This window comes from Engystomops pustulosus, chromosome 3 (genome assembly GCF_040894005.1).
Source record: "Engystomops pustulosus chromosome 3, aEngPut4.maternal, whole genome shotgun sequence".
Taxonomy (NCBI): Eukaryota; Metazoa; Chordata; class Amphibia; order Anura; family Leptodactylidae; genus Engystomops; species Engystomops pustulosus.
In genome coordinates, this window is record NC_092413.1 from 56,178,799 (window position 1) to 56,197,627 (window position 18,829).

Sequence of the window (18,829 nt, forward strand, 5' to 3'; positions counted from 1 at the left end):
GCCTTTATTATTTAAATACAGGGCCTGGAGAGAGGTGCTGAGCTCAACCCTCTCCACAGCTCCACTACAGCCTGATGCCTCAGTTTGTATACGTAGACTCAGTGGTAACTTCACCACAACAGATGCACACCTGCTTCAGCAGCAGTTGCAGGCTGTTGCAGGTGTGCACTGCTGGGAACTGGACTAACCCGGAGCACTGGAGAGGGGTAAGAATACCAGACATAATTTCCCTGTGCCCTTTATTCAAAAATTCTATCCAACTGTTTAATAGAGAAGATAAAATGTACATGTATGTGATATAAATTATCACTTCTAAAATAAAAGAAATATATGCTTTAAACCCTTTATACTAAAAACATGTGATAGTAAAAAGCTAAAGCAGTCAAATCATGTATAATATTTAAAAAACAACAAATAAAGGAATGGAGCTGGAGATAAAAAAGGTTTTAAGTCCAAAAAGACCAACAAAGTGTCGAAATATAATTAATGTGTTTTTTTCTCTGTTACATTCCATTAGAGGAGATTATAAAGTTAAGATTCTGTGCTATTTAATGTGGTGGAAATAAGAGAAAAGATGCAGGAACTGTATTTATCACTTACCATACAGAAAAACCGTGTTGCGAGAAAAAGCTAGTACAATAACTTTTTATTCCTGGACATCATCCACTCAAACCTCATAAAGGTTGTAGAATTGTCACTTATAGATGTGTGGTAGCAGCGACCCTTTGTAGTTGATAGACTGGACTACTAAATGCATAAAAATTTGTAGATTTTTTGGTTTTAGTAAGAAAATGGTAAATTCAGGACACTTACTTCTGCCTCAGTCTGATGTATGCAGATGACAAATTGTTCCAGGCTTCAGCATTCTACAATAAAATAAAAGGAGACGTAAAATGCAGGAAGCAATATGTAATAATAAGCGTTTCCCTCCATCCTCATGAATGTGACCCAAACTGCATAAAATATCACACCTATCTTATGCAAAGCCTCTAAATCATTCATATGTACTGACAAAATCTGAAATGGCTTAGTATTTAATGCATTTATTTATCCCATGGGATGTGTGAAAAGTTCAGGAGACAGCATTGCCATCATGAAGTCGCAAAACAGTTCAACACTTGCTAAAAAGAAACGCTGACCGTCTGACTGCATACCACAAGTATGGCCTACCACAAGTTATTTTTCTGCCTTTAGTGGGTCTTTGAAAAAAGCAAGTCATGCAATTACTGCCTTAAAGTGGTACTAACGTGAGAAACAACAAGTAGATGCCTTTCCTGTGATATCCCTCACTAAGATTTCTGTTGGATAAAAGTTAGAAGATTGCCCAATCTTATATTGGTAAATATAATATACCCTTAACAGTCCTGAGGAGGTGCAGTTTTGTGCAGAAAAATCTTCAATTCTATTTATATATACATGACCATTTTGGTGCACCATGGGTATGGCCATGTGCTCCAGTACACCCTTCTCTTGCCAAAAATCAGTATTTCTCTAACGCCTGTTGCCCCCGAGTTGATGTGAAAAACGTGTTCATGGTGCATGCACATAATGTCCATAATGCTAGCTTTGGTAAATGTAAAAGCACAGGCCTTTAGGCTAAATTAATATTGCTTATTTAAGGATAATTTAAAACTTAAAGGGGTTGTACTAAGTTTTCAAGTAATCCCTTATCCACAGGCTAGAGAATAAAATGGTGATAAGTGAGGAGCTGACTGTCCTTTCTTACTAATGGGTATATTGGCAGGGCGAGCTGGCATCCCACCACTCCATTCAATAGTATAAAAGTGTTGTAAGTTGCTTAGCACAGTGAATGGATCCTGCCACTTCACTCATTAGCGAGAACTGGACTCCTGTTCTTTGATTTGCTTGGAGCTTGGTTCTCTGGATTGTGTGGCAGCAGTCGGACCCTCCCCGATTTGAAAACCCGGTAGAACCCCTTTAAAAGCCAACCCTCACTGTTTCAATTGGCATGTATGTTGGTTATTTGACACATATCAAAAATGGCAATAGACTATAACTATAAGTATAAATTTATGGGATACCATTTATGGGACGCTAGGTAAAAAAGAGTGTGCCCACTATGTGTAACCCTTTAGAGCCCTTCAAATGAGGTGACAAAAGATAATAAAAAGCCCCATAAATGTCACTTTCAAATACCTAAGTCAATAATTTAAAGGTAAACGTAAGAAAGAATTTCCAGAGGCATGTTTAAGATGCTAGATCAGAGAAACATTAACTTTATGTAATCTTTGGATGAATATCAATATTATCCATTTTCTCATGCAAGAAAATGTACTTCTGAGAACAGTTTTATGGGCTAGTTAAGTCAAAATCTGGAATAACTTGGCTACTAAGAACAGAATCTCAGTCAAAGGTATATTTATGAACATAATTCCATGTCCAGGTCCAGATTCCCACAAATAAATGTTACCAAGTACATACATGAGGTATCATAAAGGCACAACATAACACAGCAACCACAAACTTCATTAAGTATCGTGGAGCATTAAGAAGAATGCCTGTGTGATCAAACTATGAAATGTCAAAAGAGTGGTCAGATTTTAACCAGGATACATTACTAATCATAGTGAAGTGATATCAGAAAAGCTTTTCTATGTTAAGAATCACAGGGTATTTTTAGACTATGCAGCACCATTCACCTAAATGTATTTTAGCTTCTTCCATTGTAAAGCAAATTTCTTTAATGAAAAAGCAGAAATCCATTTAATCAACCAAATTAAATAAAACTACATGAACATTTCAGTATTTTGATTCAACTGCAAAAAAATGTAGCACAATTTCCTACATGTTGAAGTCATTTTGTAGTCCTATGTTATACTCATATACATGAGTAAAACAGCAGTATTTTATAAATTGTATATAGAGGAGGTCCCCTACTTAAGAACACCTGACTTACAGACGTCCCCTAATTACAAACGGACCTCTTGATGTTGGTAATTTACTGGACTTTAGCCCTAGGCTACAATAAATAGCTTTTATCAAATGTGTCTGCATTAAGCTGTATTGTTAATCCTGGTTATGACAACCCAACATTTTTAAAATCCATTTGTCACAGAGAGCAAAAAAAAAAATTGGCTGGGGTTACAATTATAAAATATTTAGGTTCCAAGAAGCTATCTTGGACATAACCAGGGGACTGCCTGTATTCTAAAGCACAAAATAAAAACGTAAATGAGTTATTTGTAGTAGAACACTGATCAAAATTAAAGAAAACTTTCAGATACAGGCAGTCCCCGGGTTACATACAAGATAGGGTCTGTAGGTTTGTTCTTAAGTTGAATTTGTATGTAAGTCGTAACTGTATATTTTATCATTGTAATCCCAGCCAGAACTTTTTTGGTCTCTGTGACAATTGGATTTTAAAAATGTTGGGTTGTCATAAGAATCAATATTAACAATAAAGCTTCATTACAGATACATTTGATAACTGTTACAGCTGATCATTGTAGCCTAGGACTAAAGTACAATAAACTTGCAAGTTAATGGTATTAATCTGGTACCTGGTACTATTTTCCTTAAAGGAAACTTGTCATTAGGCCACTTTTACATGATCACAGGTGACAATAGCCTCTGCCGTTGATTAAAAAAATGCCTGTTTCGTGGATCTGTATTATTCCAGTGCTTTTTAAGTGCTTCTTTAACATTGCTTGGTTCCCTGCCAGCACTGTGTGGTGAGTCCCTGGGGGGAGCAGTTCAAATAAAAAATGCTTGTGGTAGTAAGCTAATATAAGAAGGAGGAGAGCAGAGGAGAGGGAGTGGAATGAGTGAGAATAAGGGGAAGAGAAATGGAGGAGAAGATGATTTGTGCCATATGAACTGCCCCCCTCTCACCACACAATACGATACACACTTCTGACAGGTAGCAAGGAAATTAAAAGGCATTGGAATTATTCATATGCACCACAAAGTCATATTTGCAATCTACATGCCAAAGGCATACATGCCAAAAATAACCTTCTTGATTCCCTTTAACCTCTTAACGACCTGGCCCTTTTTTGTTTTTTCATTTCCATTTTGCACTCCCCACCTTCAAAAATGTATAACCTTTTTATTTTTTACAAGTAAAGAGCACTGTGATGGCTTGTTTTCTGCGTAACAAATTGCACTTCATAGTGATGGTATTAAGCATTCCATGCCATGTACTGGTTGGTGGGAAAAAAATTCCAAATTCCGTGAAAATAGTGAAACCGACGCATTTGCGACGTTTTCTTGTGGGCTTGGATTTTACGGCTTTCACTGTTAGGTCAGTATAATCACAGGGATGCCAAATTTGTATAGGTTTTTATAATGTTTTTATATATTTACAAAAATCTCCTGTACAGTTATTATGTACTAATAACTTTTTCATACTTCGGTGTTCAGAGCTGTGGGTTGTGTCATTTTCGGCGTCTTTTGATGACATTTTTAGGACTGTTCAACCTTTTGATCGCTTTTTATAAGTTTTTCGACTTTGGGCACTTTTTTGATTTACAGGGTTAAATGCAGTGAAACCGTTTTTATATTTTGATAGATCGGGGATTTTCGGACGTGGTGCTACCTAATGTGTTTTTTATTTTTACTGTTTATTTATATTTATATCAGTTCTAGGGAAAGGGGGATGATTTGAATTTTTATGTTGTTTTATTATAATTTTTTGTAACTTTTTTAATTTTTACGTTCACTGTTTTTCAGATCTCTAGGGTACTTTAACCCTAGGTTGTCTGATCGATCCTACCGTATACTGCCATACTACAGCCACCGCATTCATTAAAATGTGCAAATTGTACATTGTAATGAAAGGGTTAAAACGAGACAGCCTCGGATCTTCGGAGGCTGTCATTGCGACTAATCACCGTTCCTCGATGACGTCACGGGGAACGGCGTTCGCCACTAAGATGGCGGATAACACCCGCGATCGGTGCAAGCTGCAATATGCAGCAAAGACTAACCGGCTATGGAGAGGGCTCAGCCCGTGAACCCTCTCCATGTACCCTCACCCGACACGCACCAGTACCGCACCAAACAGGTTAAGTATCTGTCTCGTCATACAGTGTCACTTCGTTTAAGAGCATTTGGACTGAAAGCCCAGTCTGCAGTAACCAAACCTCTCATTAGCAGAAAAAATCAAAAGGCTAGTCTCAACTTTGCTGAGGAACATGTTGTGTGGACAGAGGAGAAGTGGTCCACAGATCATTTTAGTGAAGTTCAATTGATTTAGATCTAATGGAAAACATTATGTTCTTCAACAAACTGTGGAAAGACTGAACCCAAAATTCTGTACAGAAAACAATAAAACAATGAAATGGTCATCCCAGAGTCCTGATCTAAACCCAATAGAAAACCTCTAACTTTGGTGACAAAGCTATGACCAAGAAATCCACAAAAGTTACAGAACTGTGGAAGAGACTGGAAGATGAATTAACCCAAATCACACCAAAGCAGCGTGAGAGGGTAGTGATATCCTTTGGCAGCAATTGAAGCCATTCATAGCAAAGGCCTGTTCACTTACTACTGATTGGTGACTGTCGTAACCTTCAGAAAATTTTATTATAATTGTGTACTACACTCTTTTCTGTTCTTGAATTATAATCATCACATTTTTGAAAAATAAAAGGTTTATGTTCATATACTTTTGTTATTTTGTAAAACACTGTTCAAGTGGCATTGTGTAACCCTTACAAAAACCCATCAAATGTTGATCAATGAACATTATTTCTTAAATATAATTATAATATAATATATTATATATAATATAATTATATATATATATATATATATATATATATATATATATATATATATATATATATATAATGATTTATGGGGGTGTATAATTATATTATATTCCCTGGCATCAGAGGGGGCATGTCCTGCTCAGCTGGCCACTCCTATATACTCCTTCTCATGTCCATATCTCTTCTCAGTATGTCATGTGACCAGATTGACATCATTACCGGTCCTTTAGCCCCCTAACATACGCAAACTGTATATCATGCATATATCTAATTGCTTGAAATCACAGCAGCCTCCATGGACTTCTACTCCACATCATACACACATAGGGGGAGATTTATCATACACCAGCCCCTTGAGGTGCCTGTCAAGCAGCGCAGCCATCAGCAAAACTATGCCAGGTCCGACCTGGCATACTTCCGCACAAAAACCTGTGGACGAATGTTCGCAGGCTTTTGAAAAGTATGCAAACACAGGGCAAGAACGCCCAATGCATGCCTACTCTGCTGGCGGCCATAACCCTCTAGGGCTACATGGTGTAAAGGTGGTCTAGGCGCATAATAATTGCAAATTCTTGCAGTGCGAGAGAATTTGCAATTATTTCATTGTTTCTACACCAGAAAACTGGTGAAGAAGCAGTGATACATTTCCCCTATAGTATATACACATATTATACACACATTCTCTATAGTACATGTACTTTATAAACACATTATATACATAGACATACAGTATATTCACAACCATTTATAAATATAAATGCACATACAGAACATGATCACATACATACAGTGTGTAGACATCATACACATATATAAATAGTAGATAGACACTAAACATCATATAAACACACATACAGAATATACAAAGCATATACACACCATTCACACACAGCTAAAATAAATGTATGTATATATTACATTATGACCAGACGGAGGGCAAACTAGGTGGTTGGGGGCCTGGGGGGAGCAGATGAGAGGGAACATCACTGGGGCTGGGACAGACTAGGCTTCCTTCTCCTCTCTGTAGGGGTCATGGGATGCCCGGGAGTGCCCAAGCAGCCCAAGATGAATAAATCTCCTCCTCTCCGATGGCAATAGCGGGGGGTTGTTGTTTGTGTAGGAATTTGATGCTCTGCCAGGCCCGCAAATCATTGGGCAGAGACAAATCGAAGGATGGGCCCGCAGCCTGGGAATCATAAACTTAATAGAAAAAACTGCCTGCTCCTCAACGCCAGGCCTGTGGACCAGCCAGCCCCGTAGCAGCTGAGCGGTAGTTACGCCCCTGTTCTCAGCTCTCTCCATACACCATTCATATGGACCTGTTAATTTACGTAGTAAAGGATGCGTAGAGATGGCCTGTGACATAAATATCTATCCATTTTCAAAGGTGCTCGATGGCTTTATAGTTTTGGAAATCGGAGAGGTCACAGCTCATTGGAATTCACCAATGCATTCTCCTGATATGTCTATATGATGATCCAGACCATTTTTGGGTGAACTTCCCAATTGAATAGACATAGAGGACAATACTTACATCAGGCTCCAGGGTAACACAACGCTGGAAAGCTCTTGCAGCCCCTTCGTATCCTTGTATAGTGATATAGGCACAGCCCAAAGAAAACCATATTCCAAGCTGTAAAAGCAAAATAGGAAACATGAATAATAATGTTCAAGAAGGCTATATACATGAAATTACAACAAGGGACATTGCGAAATGATATTATAATTAGAAACAGGGACTAACATGAGTGACAAACTGTGTAAAGTGCTTTGCAGTATGTTGGAGTGATGTCAATAGCGGTAAAGAAATAAACACTGATGGAAAAAAAAAAAAAAAAACAGATGTGGAAATTTTCCTCGAGCAGAAAAGTTTTAAAACCTTGCACTGTACATATTCTTGATGAAAATGCTATTTATACACATATAGAGCAATTTCCCCACTCTATAGTGGTCCAAAACTGAAGACCAAAGGCACTATCCTGAGGTCACATCTAATGTACATGCCAGTCAAAGATTACACATTACAGAGAACAGATATGCAAACTATGAAAGCACCACCATTGCAATTCACTCTACAGAGGTCAGGTTCACTCACTGAAAATACTCTAGTGAATGAGGAGTTGTCAGGATTTATAGCAGTGAGCTCAACCATGATTGCTCCAAGACACCGAATGCTGGATTAAGTGGAAACCTGATATAGCCATTTGTAAGGAAATAGTAAGTGTCATTTCCATTACTCGGAAGCCTGCAGTATGCACATCCCTGATGCGCTTCAGTCAATACCCACTGCAGAGTGAAATGACAAAAATATTCATATTTAAGGGGAGGTTTTACAGTATAGAATCAATACCCTATTTTATAGATACTTATACAAAATTGTTTTCGGTCTGACAAAATAATTTCAGTGGACTCCTGATGAAATAATAATGACTGCTTTAACTATGCATTAAACTACGACTAAAGCAGGAATTTATTCATACAATTATAAATCTCAGAAATGATAACAGCAGTGCTTTGAGGAACTGGTAAAAAAATGAAAAAAGATATTTGGGATATTTGAGGAAGCTTTTGTATTGATGACATATTTGGCCATGGGGAAGGGCATGTTCTTTGTGCCATAAACGTCCATTTGTGAATTTTCTTTCCATTGCCATCTGTGATCGCTGTATTGTGTCCAGCAAGTAAGTAAGGATAATGATATATTTAATTGAAGCAATAGAGCTGGTTCTAAAGCATATTGATCACCTAACCTTAACCCCTTAACAACAAGCCACTTTTTTGTTTTTGCTACTGGTATTATAGGTAAGTAATCTTATTGGGTAGTAATCGGGTTGTCTGTATTTTGGACTTCTAAACTGTTGAGGGATTTATGTGGAAAGTGGCCCGTTTACATTTCTTATTATAAATTTGTATAATAGGTATAGGTAGAGTAGACAGCAAAGGTTTGGGTGGGTGCTAGGAGAGAAGGTTCTAGCGTAAAGATGCTATTCTGCATAGGTGGGCGGAGTTTTATGTACTAAATTGTGAGGCTCTCAAGTGTTAGTGCACCCCATAAAGTGACCTGAGAGTAGGGGTTTGTCACATATAGTAAAAAGAATTTGAGAGAAAAATATCATAAATGGCACAAATGAAGGCAACTATTAACAAATGAACGTAATAAAACGTAATAAAACGTAATAAAATAACATAAACATACCAATATACAGGGCCGGATTATAGGCGGGGCTCCCGGGGCTCGAGCCCCGGGGCCCCCACCATCTTGCCCCCCAGGGGGCCCCCACCGGGTGACTGTCTCTGACATATTTAATTTCCCCCCGCTGCCCGTATGTGCTCCGCAGCCTCCGCTGATGCTCCTGCACAGAGAGCGGTCTCCCTCTGACCCTGGGAGCGGTGCGCAGCGGTGGTTCTGCAGAGCATCACTCCCAGTCACGCAGAGACAGGCAGCTTGCAAACACAGCAAGCTGCACAGTGCACCGTGCCCCCCCATCCCAAATAGCCAGTCCCGAGTGAAAGACAGCTGTGAGCTGTCTGTCTCTGGCTGGAGCGATGTGCTGCAGCTGCTGCAGCACATCGCTCCCAGTTACCGACAGTCAGCTCAAAGGGACAGGGCAGCGCACAGACCTCCAGAATGCAGGCAGATACTTCTACATCGCACTGGCTTCTGGAAGGTGTGATGTCACGGGAAGGGGCGGAGCTTCCCGGGACAGTCTCTTCTCAATGGAGGAAGCAAAGATGCTGTAACTTCTGACTACACGTGGATGGGAGAGAAGTGACAGACGCTGTATAGATGTGTATGGAGGTGAGGGGTTGGCAGTGTCTGTATACATGTGTATGGAGGTGAGGGGCTGGCGGTGTCTGTATACAGGTGTACAGAGGTGAGGGGCTGGCGGTGTCTGTATACAGGTGTACAGAGGTGAGGGGCTGGCGGTGTCTGTATACATGTGTATGGAGGTGAGGTGCTGGCGGTGTCTGTATACAGGTGTACGGAGGTGAGGGGCTGGCGGTGTCTGTATACAGGTGTATGGAGGTGAGGGGCTGGCGGTGTCTGTATACAGGTGTATGGAGGTGAGGTGCTGGCGGTGTCTGTATACAGGTGTATGGAGGTGAGGGGCTGGCAGTGTCTGTATAAATGTGTATGGAGGTGAGGGGCTGGCGGTGTCTGTATACAGGTGTATAGAGGTGAGGGAGCTGGCGGTGTCTGTATACAGGTGTATAGAGGTGAAGGGCTGGCGGTGTCTGTATACAGGTGTATGGAGGTGAGGGGCTGGCGGTGTCTGTATACAGGTGTATAGAGGTGAGGTGCTGGCAGTGTCTGTATACAGGTGTATAGAGGTAAGGTGCTGGCAGTGTCTGTATACATGTGTATGGAGGTGAGGTGCTGGCGGTGTCTGTATACAGGTGTATGGAGGTGAGGGGCTGGCGGTGTCTGTATACAGGTGTATGGAGGTGAGGGGCTGGCGGTGTCTGTATACAGGTGTATGGAGGTGAGGGGCTGGCGGTGTCTGTATACAGGTGTATGGAGGTGAAGGTCCTGACAAGGAAAAAGGATGATTGAAGTAATGTCAGGGGAGCTTATTAGGGACAGCATGGCAAGTGGGGAATGGGGTGTATGTTACATGAAAATGCATGGCTGGTAGGGGTTGAGGTAAATATAGATGTATTACTGTGGGTTGGCGGCTGTTACTGGGGGGGATTGTGAGAAGGAGTATGTGTACCTATGGAACATTCAGTGGGGGCCTCCACCAGATTTTGCGCCCAGGGGCCCCCACCAACCTTGATCCGGCCGTGCCAATATAATACACCAATCACTGTGCATTCACACGACTATTAGAAATTGACAGTCACTGAGCAATGGGACAAAGGAAAAGGCTCTGTGCAAAAATCCTTAAATAACCAGGTAGTAAAATCTATTGAGATAAGATCTTAATATGTACTGCAACTGACAGGACACAAGTGCAAGAAAAACAGCTTATATAAAAATCACACTCAGTGAGGCACATTCTGTTATTCCTGAATGCACAGCAGCTAATCCCACTGTAAAGTTTTATTGAAAGTTGAAAAATGTAGGCATGCCCATTGGTGCCATACATCTCCGTTTGTCTTTCGCCATAGCTCAATGTAATATCCCCATTGTTTGTACTGTGGGGCTGTGCTCAGAGTGCCACTTATTTTTGTATTTTGAAATTTTACTATGAACAATCAAATGAAAAATAACAGAGAATTACAAATATCTGCAACTTAATGAGCCACATTAATGTAGTACCTTTTGAGTATTAAAAAGGAATGTCTCAAGGACATATTACTTACGGAATATCATGTTATAAAGTCATACATTTCTCAATTAAGAGGGAGGGATTAAAAAGGAGAGATTTTAAAGGTTATTAGACCAAATATATATGATGAATTTCCGCAGTCTAAGAAAATGTCCCCCTTATGCAAACTCAGAGACATATTGAAAGATACAATAAATAGAAAAAAATATGACAAAGAATCAGAAATAAAGGAAAAAGAAAGAAACATATAATTAATAAAGAATTGCTTTTAAATCTAAGACCACCAAAACATTTCTTTGGGAATTTAGAAAAATGTATGCCAAATATTAGAGGAGTAGTACGGTACTTTATATATCAGTCTTCAGGTCCTATACTAACTAAATTCTGGGAAAATGTTACAGCAATAGTAATTCATTCAAAAAACAATTCATTAGATTCATGTTGGATATATATATATATCTATCTATATCACAAAACTACTAAAAAACTGCAGAATACAGGATAATTTTATCAAACCAATTATTTGTCACATGGTCTCCCCATAAGCCACAGGGGGAGATTTATCAACACATGATAAAATGATCTGGGAGCCTGTGTATTCATATTACAGCCCGTACAACTATTGGCTGTAATATAAATAATTTACAACTGGCAAATGATAAGTTTTTGGTGTAAATTATCATAAATCTTTGTGCCACTGAAGTCTTTCTCCCTGTTTAACAAAAAAGTAAAAGAAATGATAAAACCTTCTTTTAATTCAATGATAATGCAAGCCCTGAATAACCTGGAAGGTATACTGTCAATCACCTGAAGATGTGTCTGGTTTACATCTGTTTACATCATTACCTGCATTGGATTAATCGCTAGTGATTTCTCGAAGCACTCTATACATTGCTCGAACTCACGATTCCGCAGATAGAGAAGGCCTTTAGAGCGTTGAGCACGAGCACTGCGATGTTTGGACATTTCCCATGCTTTGTCATAACACTGATGATCCCGCAGAACATCTCCAAGTAGGCAGTAAAGATGTGGCGTCTCCTCTTTCTCTAATTCCTGTCTCAGAATTAGCTCAGACTAGTGATGAAAAAAGTGAGAGAAGATCAAAGTGATGAGATGAAAGCATAGCAATGAGGAAGATACTTATGAATATATTCAAAATCTATTGTAACTTATAGTGACTTACCTTTCCATGTTGTCCACTTCGTTCATAGCAAATAACAACATCTTCCCACATGCCCAACTTCTCAAAAATTTGTAGAGCAGAGCTAGTACATCCAAGGTCAAATAGTAAACTTGCGAGTTGTCGCTTTAAAGCAATGAGAACATTGAAATTATTTCCTATGTTTATGTAGATAACTACTATAGTGTAAGACACTAACAGCAAACCGTACATCATTATTTACTTGTAGATCCTGACATCAGACATGCCCTCTTTGTTTTGGCTACAGAAAATTTCAATTTATATGTAATAGATTATGCTTTACTGTGTAAAGAATTGAATGATGGGATATTAAAGCTGTCAGGCACCTGCTTCATAGCAATTACAGATTCTACAAATTAACTTGTACAGAATCACCACACTACTACTGTTCCTATCTTTATACTAAAACCTTGTGGCTATTTCTTTTTTCACCCTCCAACGTTAACTCCTTAACTTTTGTTATTTTTGTATAATAAGATTTTTTTTTTTTATATTTTGATCATTCTTCGAGAATGAGCTTCAAATCCTTGTTCTTAAATGGAAGGCAGTACAAGTGGGGCCCAATATGCTAAAAGCCCAAAACAAGAATCGCTGATCTTCTTCTCCACCAAGAAACCGTTAGTAAATTCTCATCAATAAGTACAGTAGTATCTGTAAAGTGCCTCTTCTCCTGCAAAAAAAGAAACCATTATATGTCCACACTACCAACTATAGACACGCTGACTGAAGTGGGGCGCTTCTTTAGCTAGTGTGCGTCACAGATGTGTTGTGCTTGTTCCCGGTGATGCGCCCTAGCCGGACACTCGGGCAGGTGCCGACCGCCGGAAATGGAGGTTACCCCACCAGGTGAGACCACTAATGATTTTCCTATGTTACACCTTGGTGTGTTGCTTCATCCCCTTAAGGAAGCGTTAATAATAATAATAATAATTCTTTATTTATATAGCGCACACAGATTACGCAGCGCTGCACAAAGCATGTCAAATTGGTCCCTGTCCCCATGGGGCTCACAATCTAAACAACCTACCAGTATGTTTTGAAGTGTGGGAGGAAACCGGAGGACCCGGAGGAAACCCACGCAAACACGGAGAGAATATACAAACTCTTTGCAGATGTTGACCTGGGTGGGATTTGAACCCAGGACACCAGCGCTGCAAGGCATAAGTGCTACCCACTCAGCCACCGTGCCGCCCTAACCATGGGTAAGATTACATATGCATTTTCTTGATATATACATACCTTGGACAATAGGCACCTTATGCACTGGATGCATTTTGCACTTTACTAGAACTTTTTTTTTGCTCTAGTCATTTGTGATGTATTGGTAGAGACTTGGATTTGTGAGGTGTAGCTTGGTTCCACCAAGAACACCCATGATTTATTGGTATTATTATATGTTTTTTATTAAATGCTTTGTTTTTAATACAAAATAAAGACTGTGTTTTTAGAACCTTATGTTTACTCCATTTTTCAGTGGGTTTTGATGTTATTATAGGAGTTGGTCTATTGTTCACAAGGGGACCTCTCAGGTAGATAATTTTTGATGCTTTCTGAATATTTTCCTCTGTTTTTGATCTTATTGGGGATTCTTATGAAATATTGCACCTTAAGTTCTTATCCTCCTGTGTGTAGCTATGTATAGAGCTTTGTATGAGCCCATTTATTATATATGCATTGGTTTTTGACGTTGTACCCACCAGTCAGAACAGACTAGGTAACCCCCAGGAGTAGGAGAACAATACATGTTTCCAGGAAACTGGTAAGATAAAACATGAAGCTTAAACTTAAATTACTAGTACTGGGCCGAGAGGTAGGCTAAATGCAGCTCATTTATGTAGAGTAAAGAGATGACTGTCAGGTGGATCTTTAGATCCAAGAATGTATATTTGGATTCCAAATGAAGTACGTAGAGTGGGGAAAGCCTCATATGTGTTCTCAAAAGGAGGGATTGATAGGGATGGATATCCTGTTATACATCCCCTTAATGAGAGACTATTTCTCTTATTCCCTTAGATTATTCCCGACCGAAATGGGGATCCCGACCGAAATGGGTTTATTGCACAATTTTATTTTTGTACCTAAAAGATTACCTATGAAATAAGGTTTCATATAGAACATGAACATGTGCAGATGACCAGAATGAACATTGATCGGTTATTAAGAATGAGAAGATGCGTAAATGAGAGGATGCATAAAAAACCATGCCAACATAAAGCAGACATTAGGAAAATGTTAGTAATCAAGTTATTTGGATGGTCTGACTATCTGCCTGAAAAGTAGAAAATTTCAAACTTTGAAAATGGATATTTTTAAGAATTTTCACCAAATTTTCATTTTTTTCCAGAATGAAATGCAAAACTTATCACTGAAATGTACTAACATAAAAGTACAATGCGTCACAAGAAAACAATCACTTAATCACCTGGCTATGTTAAAGTGTTCCAAAGTTATAACCACTTATAGTGGCACATGTCAGATTTGAAAAAAAATGGGCCTTGTCGGGAAGGTGCAAGATGGCCAAGTCGTTAAGCCAAAATTTTGCTTAAAAGTAAAAATTCAGACTAAGAATAATATTAGAATCCTAAAAGAGAACATTTTAAATAATTTGACACAGAGTCATCGAAACAAATACATATTTCTAGCGTCCCAGCATTAATAACCCAAACAGACGGTCATATCAATCAATGATATGCTATATGAGGGTGCAAGATGAAGGCATTCCACACTTCATAGCCTTTCCTTGGTAGAATTACCTTTTTAATCAGAAGTGATGGTTACAATAAAACCGAAAATTCTAATAAATTCCAAGATGTCACCTACTTGAATATCCCAGATTGGAGGCATCTGTGAGCAATAGAAAACCTTCATGCGCTCACTGGTTGGGGGGCTCTTTTCTTCAAACTGGTCTGCCAAAGCCTAATAATGAGAAAGTGGTTTATGACTTTAAGATTTAAAGGTAGTTATAAATTGCCAGTAGAATGTTATTTGACAGATCTTACTAAAAGTGAGGACACCAATTTCTAGTGCACCCCGCATAAGCGCAAACAAGGCATATGTTAATTACATGGAGAATACTGTATCTGCTTTCTCACAATAAAAACTGTATTTACTTAAATTGCACTCTTAAGAATGCAAATATTTTATAGCCTATACTGAGTCACAAATTCCAATCAAGCAGAATATGGCTTTTGGAAAGTGATTTACTACTTTTTTTTTTTTAATGAAATCTTTTTTTATTGTTTTTGTTTAACAATTTATACAGAACCACAAATCTCCAATTCCCCTTCCCACCCTCTGACACAGACACCCTCCCCCCTAGCCTGTAATAATAATAATGGCATTACAGGATTTCGATACAATATGTATACATAGCTAAGACATACATAACATTCAGCAACTACAAAATATCATAACCATTACAGTACAAACACTCTACATGAATGCTGATAGGGGATGACGCCTCAAGTGTATCAAGGGGAGTCCCGGCGAGTCTAGCCAAGGGCCCCAAATTCGTTCGAATTTTGTATTTGCTTTACATTTACAATAAACATTCTTTTCCAGCCTTATAATGTTGTTTAGTTTTTTTAACATATGCCTCCAGACAAGGGCGAAGCCAGTACATAGCAATAAGCTTCCTCGCTTGATATAGCAGGTTTACTACTTTTATCACACCAAGGCTATGTGATGAGCAATTCATGAGAAACCCAAACTAACCAAGCTTACCCAAATTGACTTTGCCTTCAAGGGTTCACTGGTAAAAGGAATTTTCTTAGTAAATGACACATAGTGGGTTAAATAGGTGTCAGTCACAGAGAAATTTCCAAATCTAGTTCAAATGGTTAGTGGGACCTTTTGGACACACAGGGAATGAAGCCTCTAATAAATCACTGGCCAAGCAAGTCATAGTTGTGGATACTGAATGGCTTCAAGAGCGTAACCCGTGTGTTGAGGAAATTAAGGACCCAATAAACATTAGCATGCCAGTGGCAGGGGATCAGTGAGTTGAGTATCACTTCTTATGTTAATTTTTAACCAACTTTGAAGTAACAGTGATAGTTCTAATATGTCTGATATGATTTAGTAGTATTGAAATTGTGATCCAGTAAAGTGGCGCACTCAGAGTAGGATTAACAAATAGAATTTAATATAAGTCTAAAAACACAACGCATTTCGGGGTTAGGAAAACCCCTTTATCAAGTGAACAGAGACTATAGCGGAGAGAAGATTCAGATACTCTGATCTCTTGATATCTCTCCTATATGATTTAGAGCTGGATTAACTCTGTAATCTTACTGTTCTTCACCATAGTCACTGTGCTATGCAAGGGACGGCAAAAGAGAAGCATGTTGAAAAGGTTCTTTTCCCAAAAGCAAGAAGAAATCTTGAGTAAATTAAGAAACTGAAACTTAGTAATTCTATATACAATGAATGTTTTTGTTTTCTTTACATAAAACGTTAAACTTATTCAATAACATATGCATTTCTGTTTCATAAAGTAGGATCTATAGACTGTCCTATTCCATAGCTTTGGTCTTTTGCTTCCAAATCATCTATTGAAATAGTTTGCTGCAGCCAATATATTCATGCTAGGTCAGGTAGGTGCTCTGCCTCTCCAAACATATACAAAATACCTCATGCGTTTGATGAGACACCTAAATTGTGTTTTGGCTTTGGGCAATGTGCTATGAAATAATCTTTTATCACACGCTCAAGCCAAACTTTTATTTCACCAGTGATTTAGTAGAAAAGAATAGTGTGAGAAAGCCTTGGACTATTTTGACATTGTGTATTACTTGAATTTCGCTTATTTGATATGAATTATTTCTTAATTTGAGTTAAAGATACACCTCTGGAACTCTCCTGTGGTCCTCCTTCCAAAAACGTATGTTTCCATTCCAGAGAATGGAAGAAAATGTTTCTGAAGAGCTCTTTATCAAGTTGAGAGCCCCCAAAACCAAGCCAGTCAGTACAAATTGAGCTATAACCTGACTGTTAAATAACACAAGCAGTCAGAGTAGCGCTTGTACAGTCTGGCTTTACTTCACAGAAATCTGACACTAATGAAAGGGAGGCTGCTTGCCTTTGCCACATCTCCCCCACCTCTGAACAAATCTTTGAGTGATACCATATGTTTGTAATACACCACATAAAAGCAATTAAAAAGTCATCATGGAGCCTGCTCTGAAAGGTAATGTATTATCAAAACTTTAATTGTCTAACTCAAACAGGAAAAATGTGCCGTTGTTAGGGCGATACATCTAGCATGGCGCTGAGCAAATTAGATGTATTTCCCGCTCTATAAAGCAGCCTTGTGCTGTTTATTATGTGCTAAAACAACGAACAACCAAGGCATTATTCTAATCACTACTGGTTCCACACTTAAGGTAATAAAACCTCAACGGGAAAGCCTCCAGCCATTTGTAAGCCAAATTTTTTTCCAACTGTGTATAACATCTAGCATGAAAGCTTGTATGGAGGCTGTAAAAACTGAATATGGTAAACCTTAAAAAAAATGAAATGTTGCTTGATGGCATCATTGACACAGAATGCCTTTCTACTAAAGGACTTCATTTTCTTTTTAATAAAACAAAATTTAGGGCACATACATAAAATTGTATATGATAACCTTTAATTGTTCTTAGTCTTATCGCCATTATTTACCTTCTGTCATGCTGTTATTTATTACAACCTTAAGACCACTTCTTTTTTGCAGAAACATGACGGAAGGGAACCACCTTTTATTAACCCTTTGTACTCAATCATAACGGCCCTTAGCAGATATCATCTTTTGTGACCGCTATCTCCATTTTTGCTAAAATTAGCATGGCCTTAATCGGGACATGTAATCCTCATCCTCACACACAAATAAGATGGGATTTTCATACTCTTGTCAAAATACACATTGTTGGCATTCAAGCTACCTATTGGTATACCTGTGAGGTATATCAATAACCTTAGCTATACTTCACCAAGTGATTGTGTTCAGACGTGGAGTTACACAACCCTGTCTTCTCATAGTACGTCAAAAGCTTAAAAGGGGTTGCCCATTGACAACAAGTTAGCCCCTATGCACCGGTTAGGGTCTATTTAGCTGATTAGTGGGAGTCTGAATGATAGAACCCCTCACAGATCACAAGATTGGGGGGATGAAGTACCCCAGATGAATAGAACAGCCAGTGGAACATGTGGCTAGTTCCGTACTCGGCTATATCCATCAGTGGCCTAGCTGGCTTTTGTATTCATTGGGGGTACAACGGATCCCCAGTTCGCATGATCTGTGTGGGTCCCATCACTGAGATCCCCACTAATCAGCAAGTCAGCTGAGGGATGGAGAGAGCTGGGCGAGTGTGGAGTAGAGGAAGAAAGCATCAAGGAGAATGCAAGAATAGAGAATGTTGTAGCTCAATACACAATACTGGCAGGGAGAAAGGTACGTGAAATAAAGTTTTATAAAGTAGTGGCAGTATTAACAATTCTGACAAAGGCATTTTTAAAATCAGCATAGCATAGGCGATTGGAACCTGTCACCAGTTAAAAATTAGTAACGATTAGTGCTCGCAAAACGACGGAGACTCTGTGTTCACTGAAAAACAACCAAATCTATGAGGTGTAAAATTCAA

General features: G+C 38.8%; 1 protein-coding gene across 3 annotated transcripts in view; it reads right to left on the reverse strand.

Moving 5' to 3' along the window:
- Positions 1–18,829, reverse strand: part of TTC27 (tetratricopeptide repeat domain 27) — a 265,931-nt gene that overhangs the window by 26,210 nt on the left and 220,892 nt on the right. For all 3 annotated transcript variants that reach the window (XM_072140844.1, XM_072140842.1, XM_072140843.1), the window contains exons 12-16: positions 15,030–15,125; positions 12,192–12,314; positions 11,855–12,082; positions 7,270–7,368; positions 814–866 (exon numbers count right to left, since the gene is read on the reverse strand). In XM_072140844.1, coding sequence (XP_071996945.1) covers positions 814–866; positions 7,270–7,368; positions 11,855–12,082; positions 12,192–12,314; positions 15,030–15,125 — 599 coding nt within the window. The remainder of the gene's footprint in view (positions 1–813; positions 867–7,269; positions 7,369–11,854; positions 12,083–12,191; positions 12,315–15,029; positions 15,126–18,829) is intronic.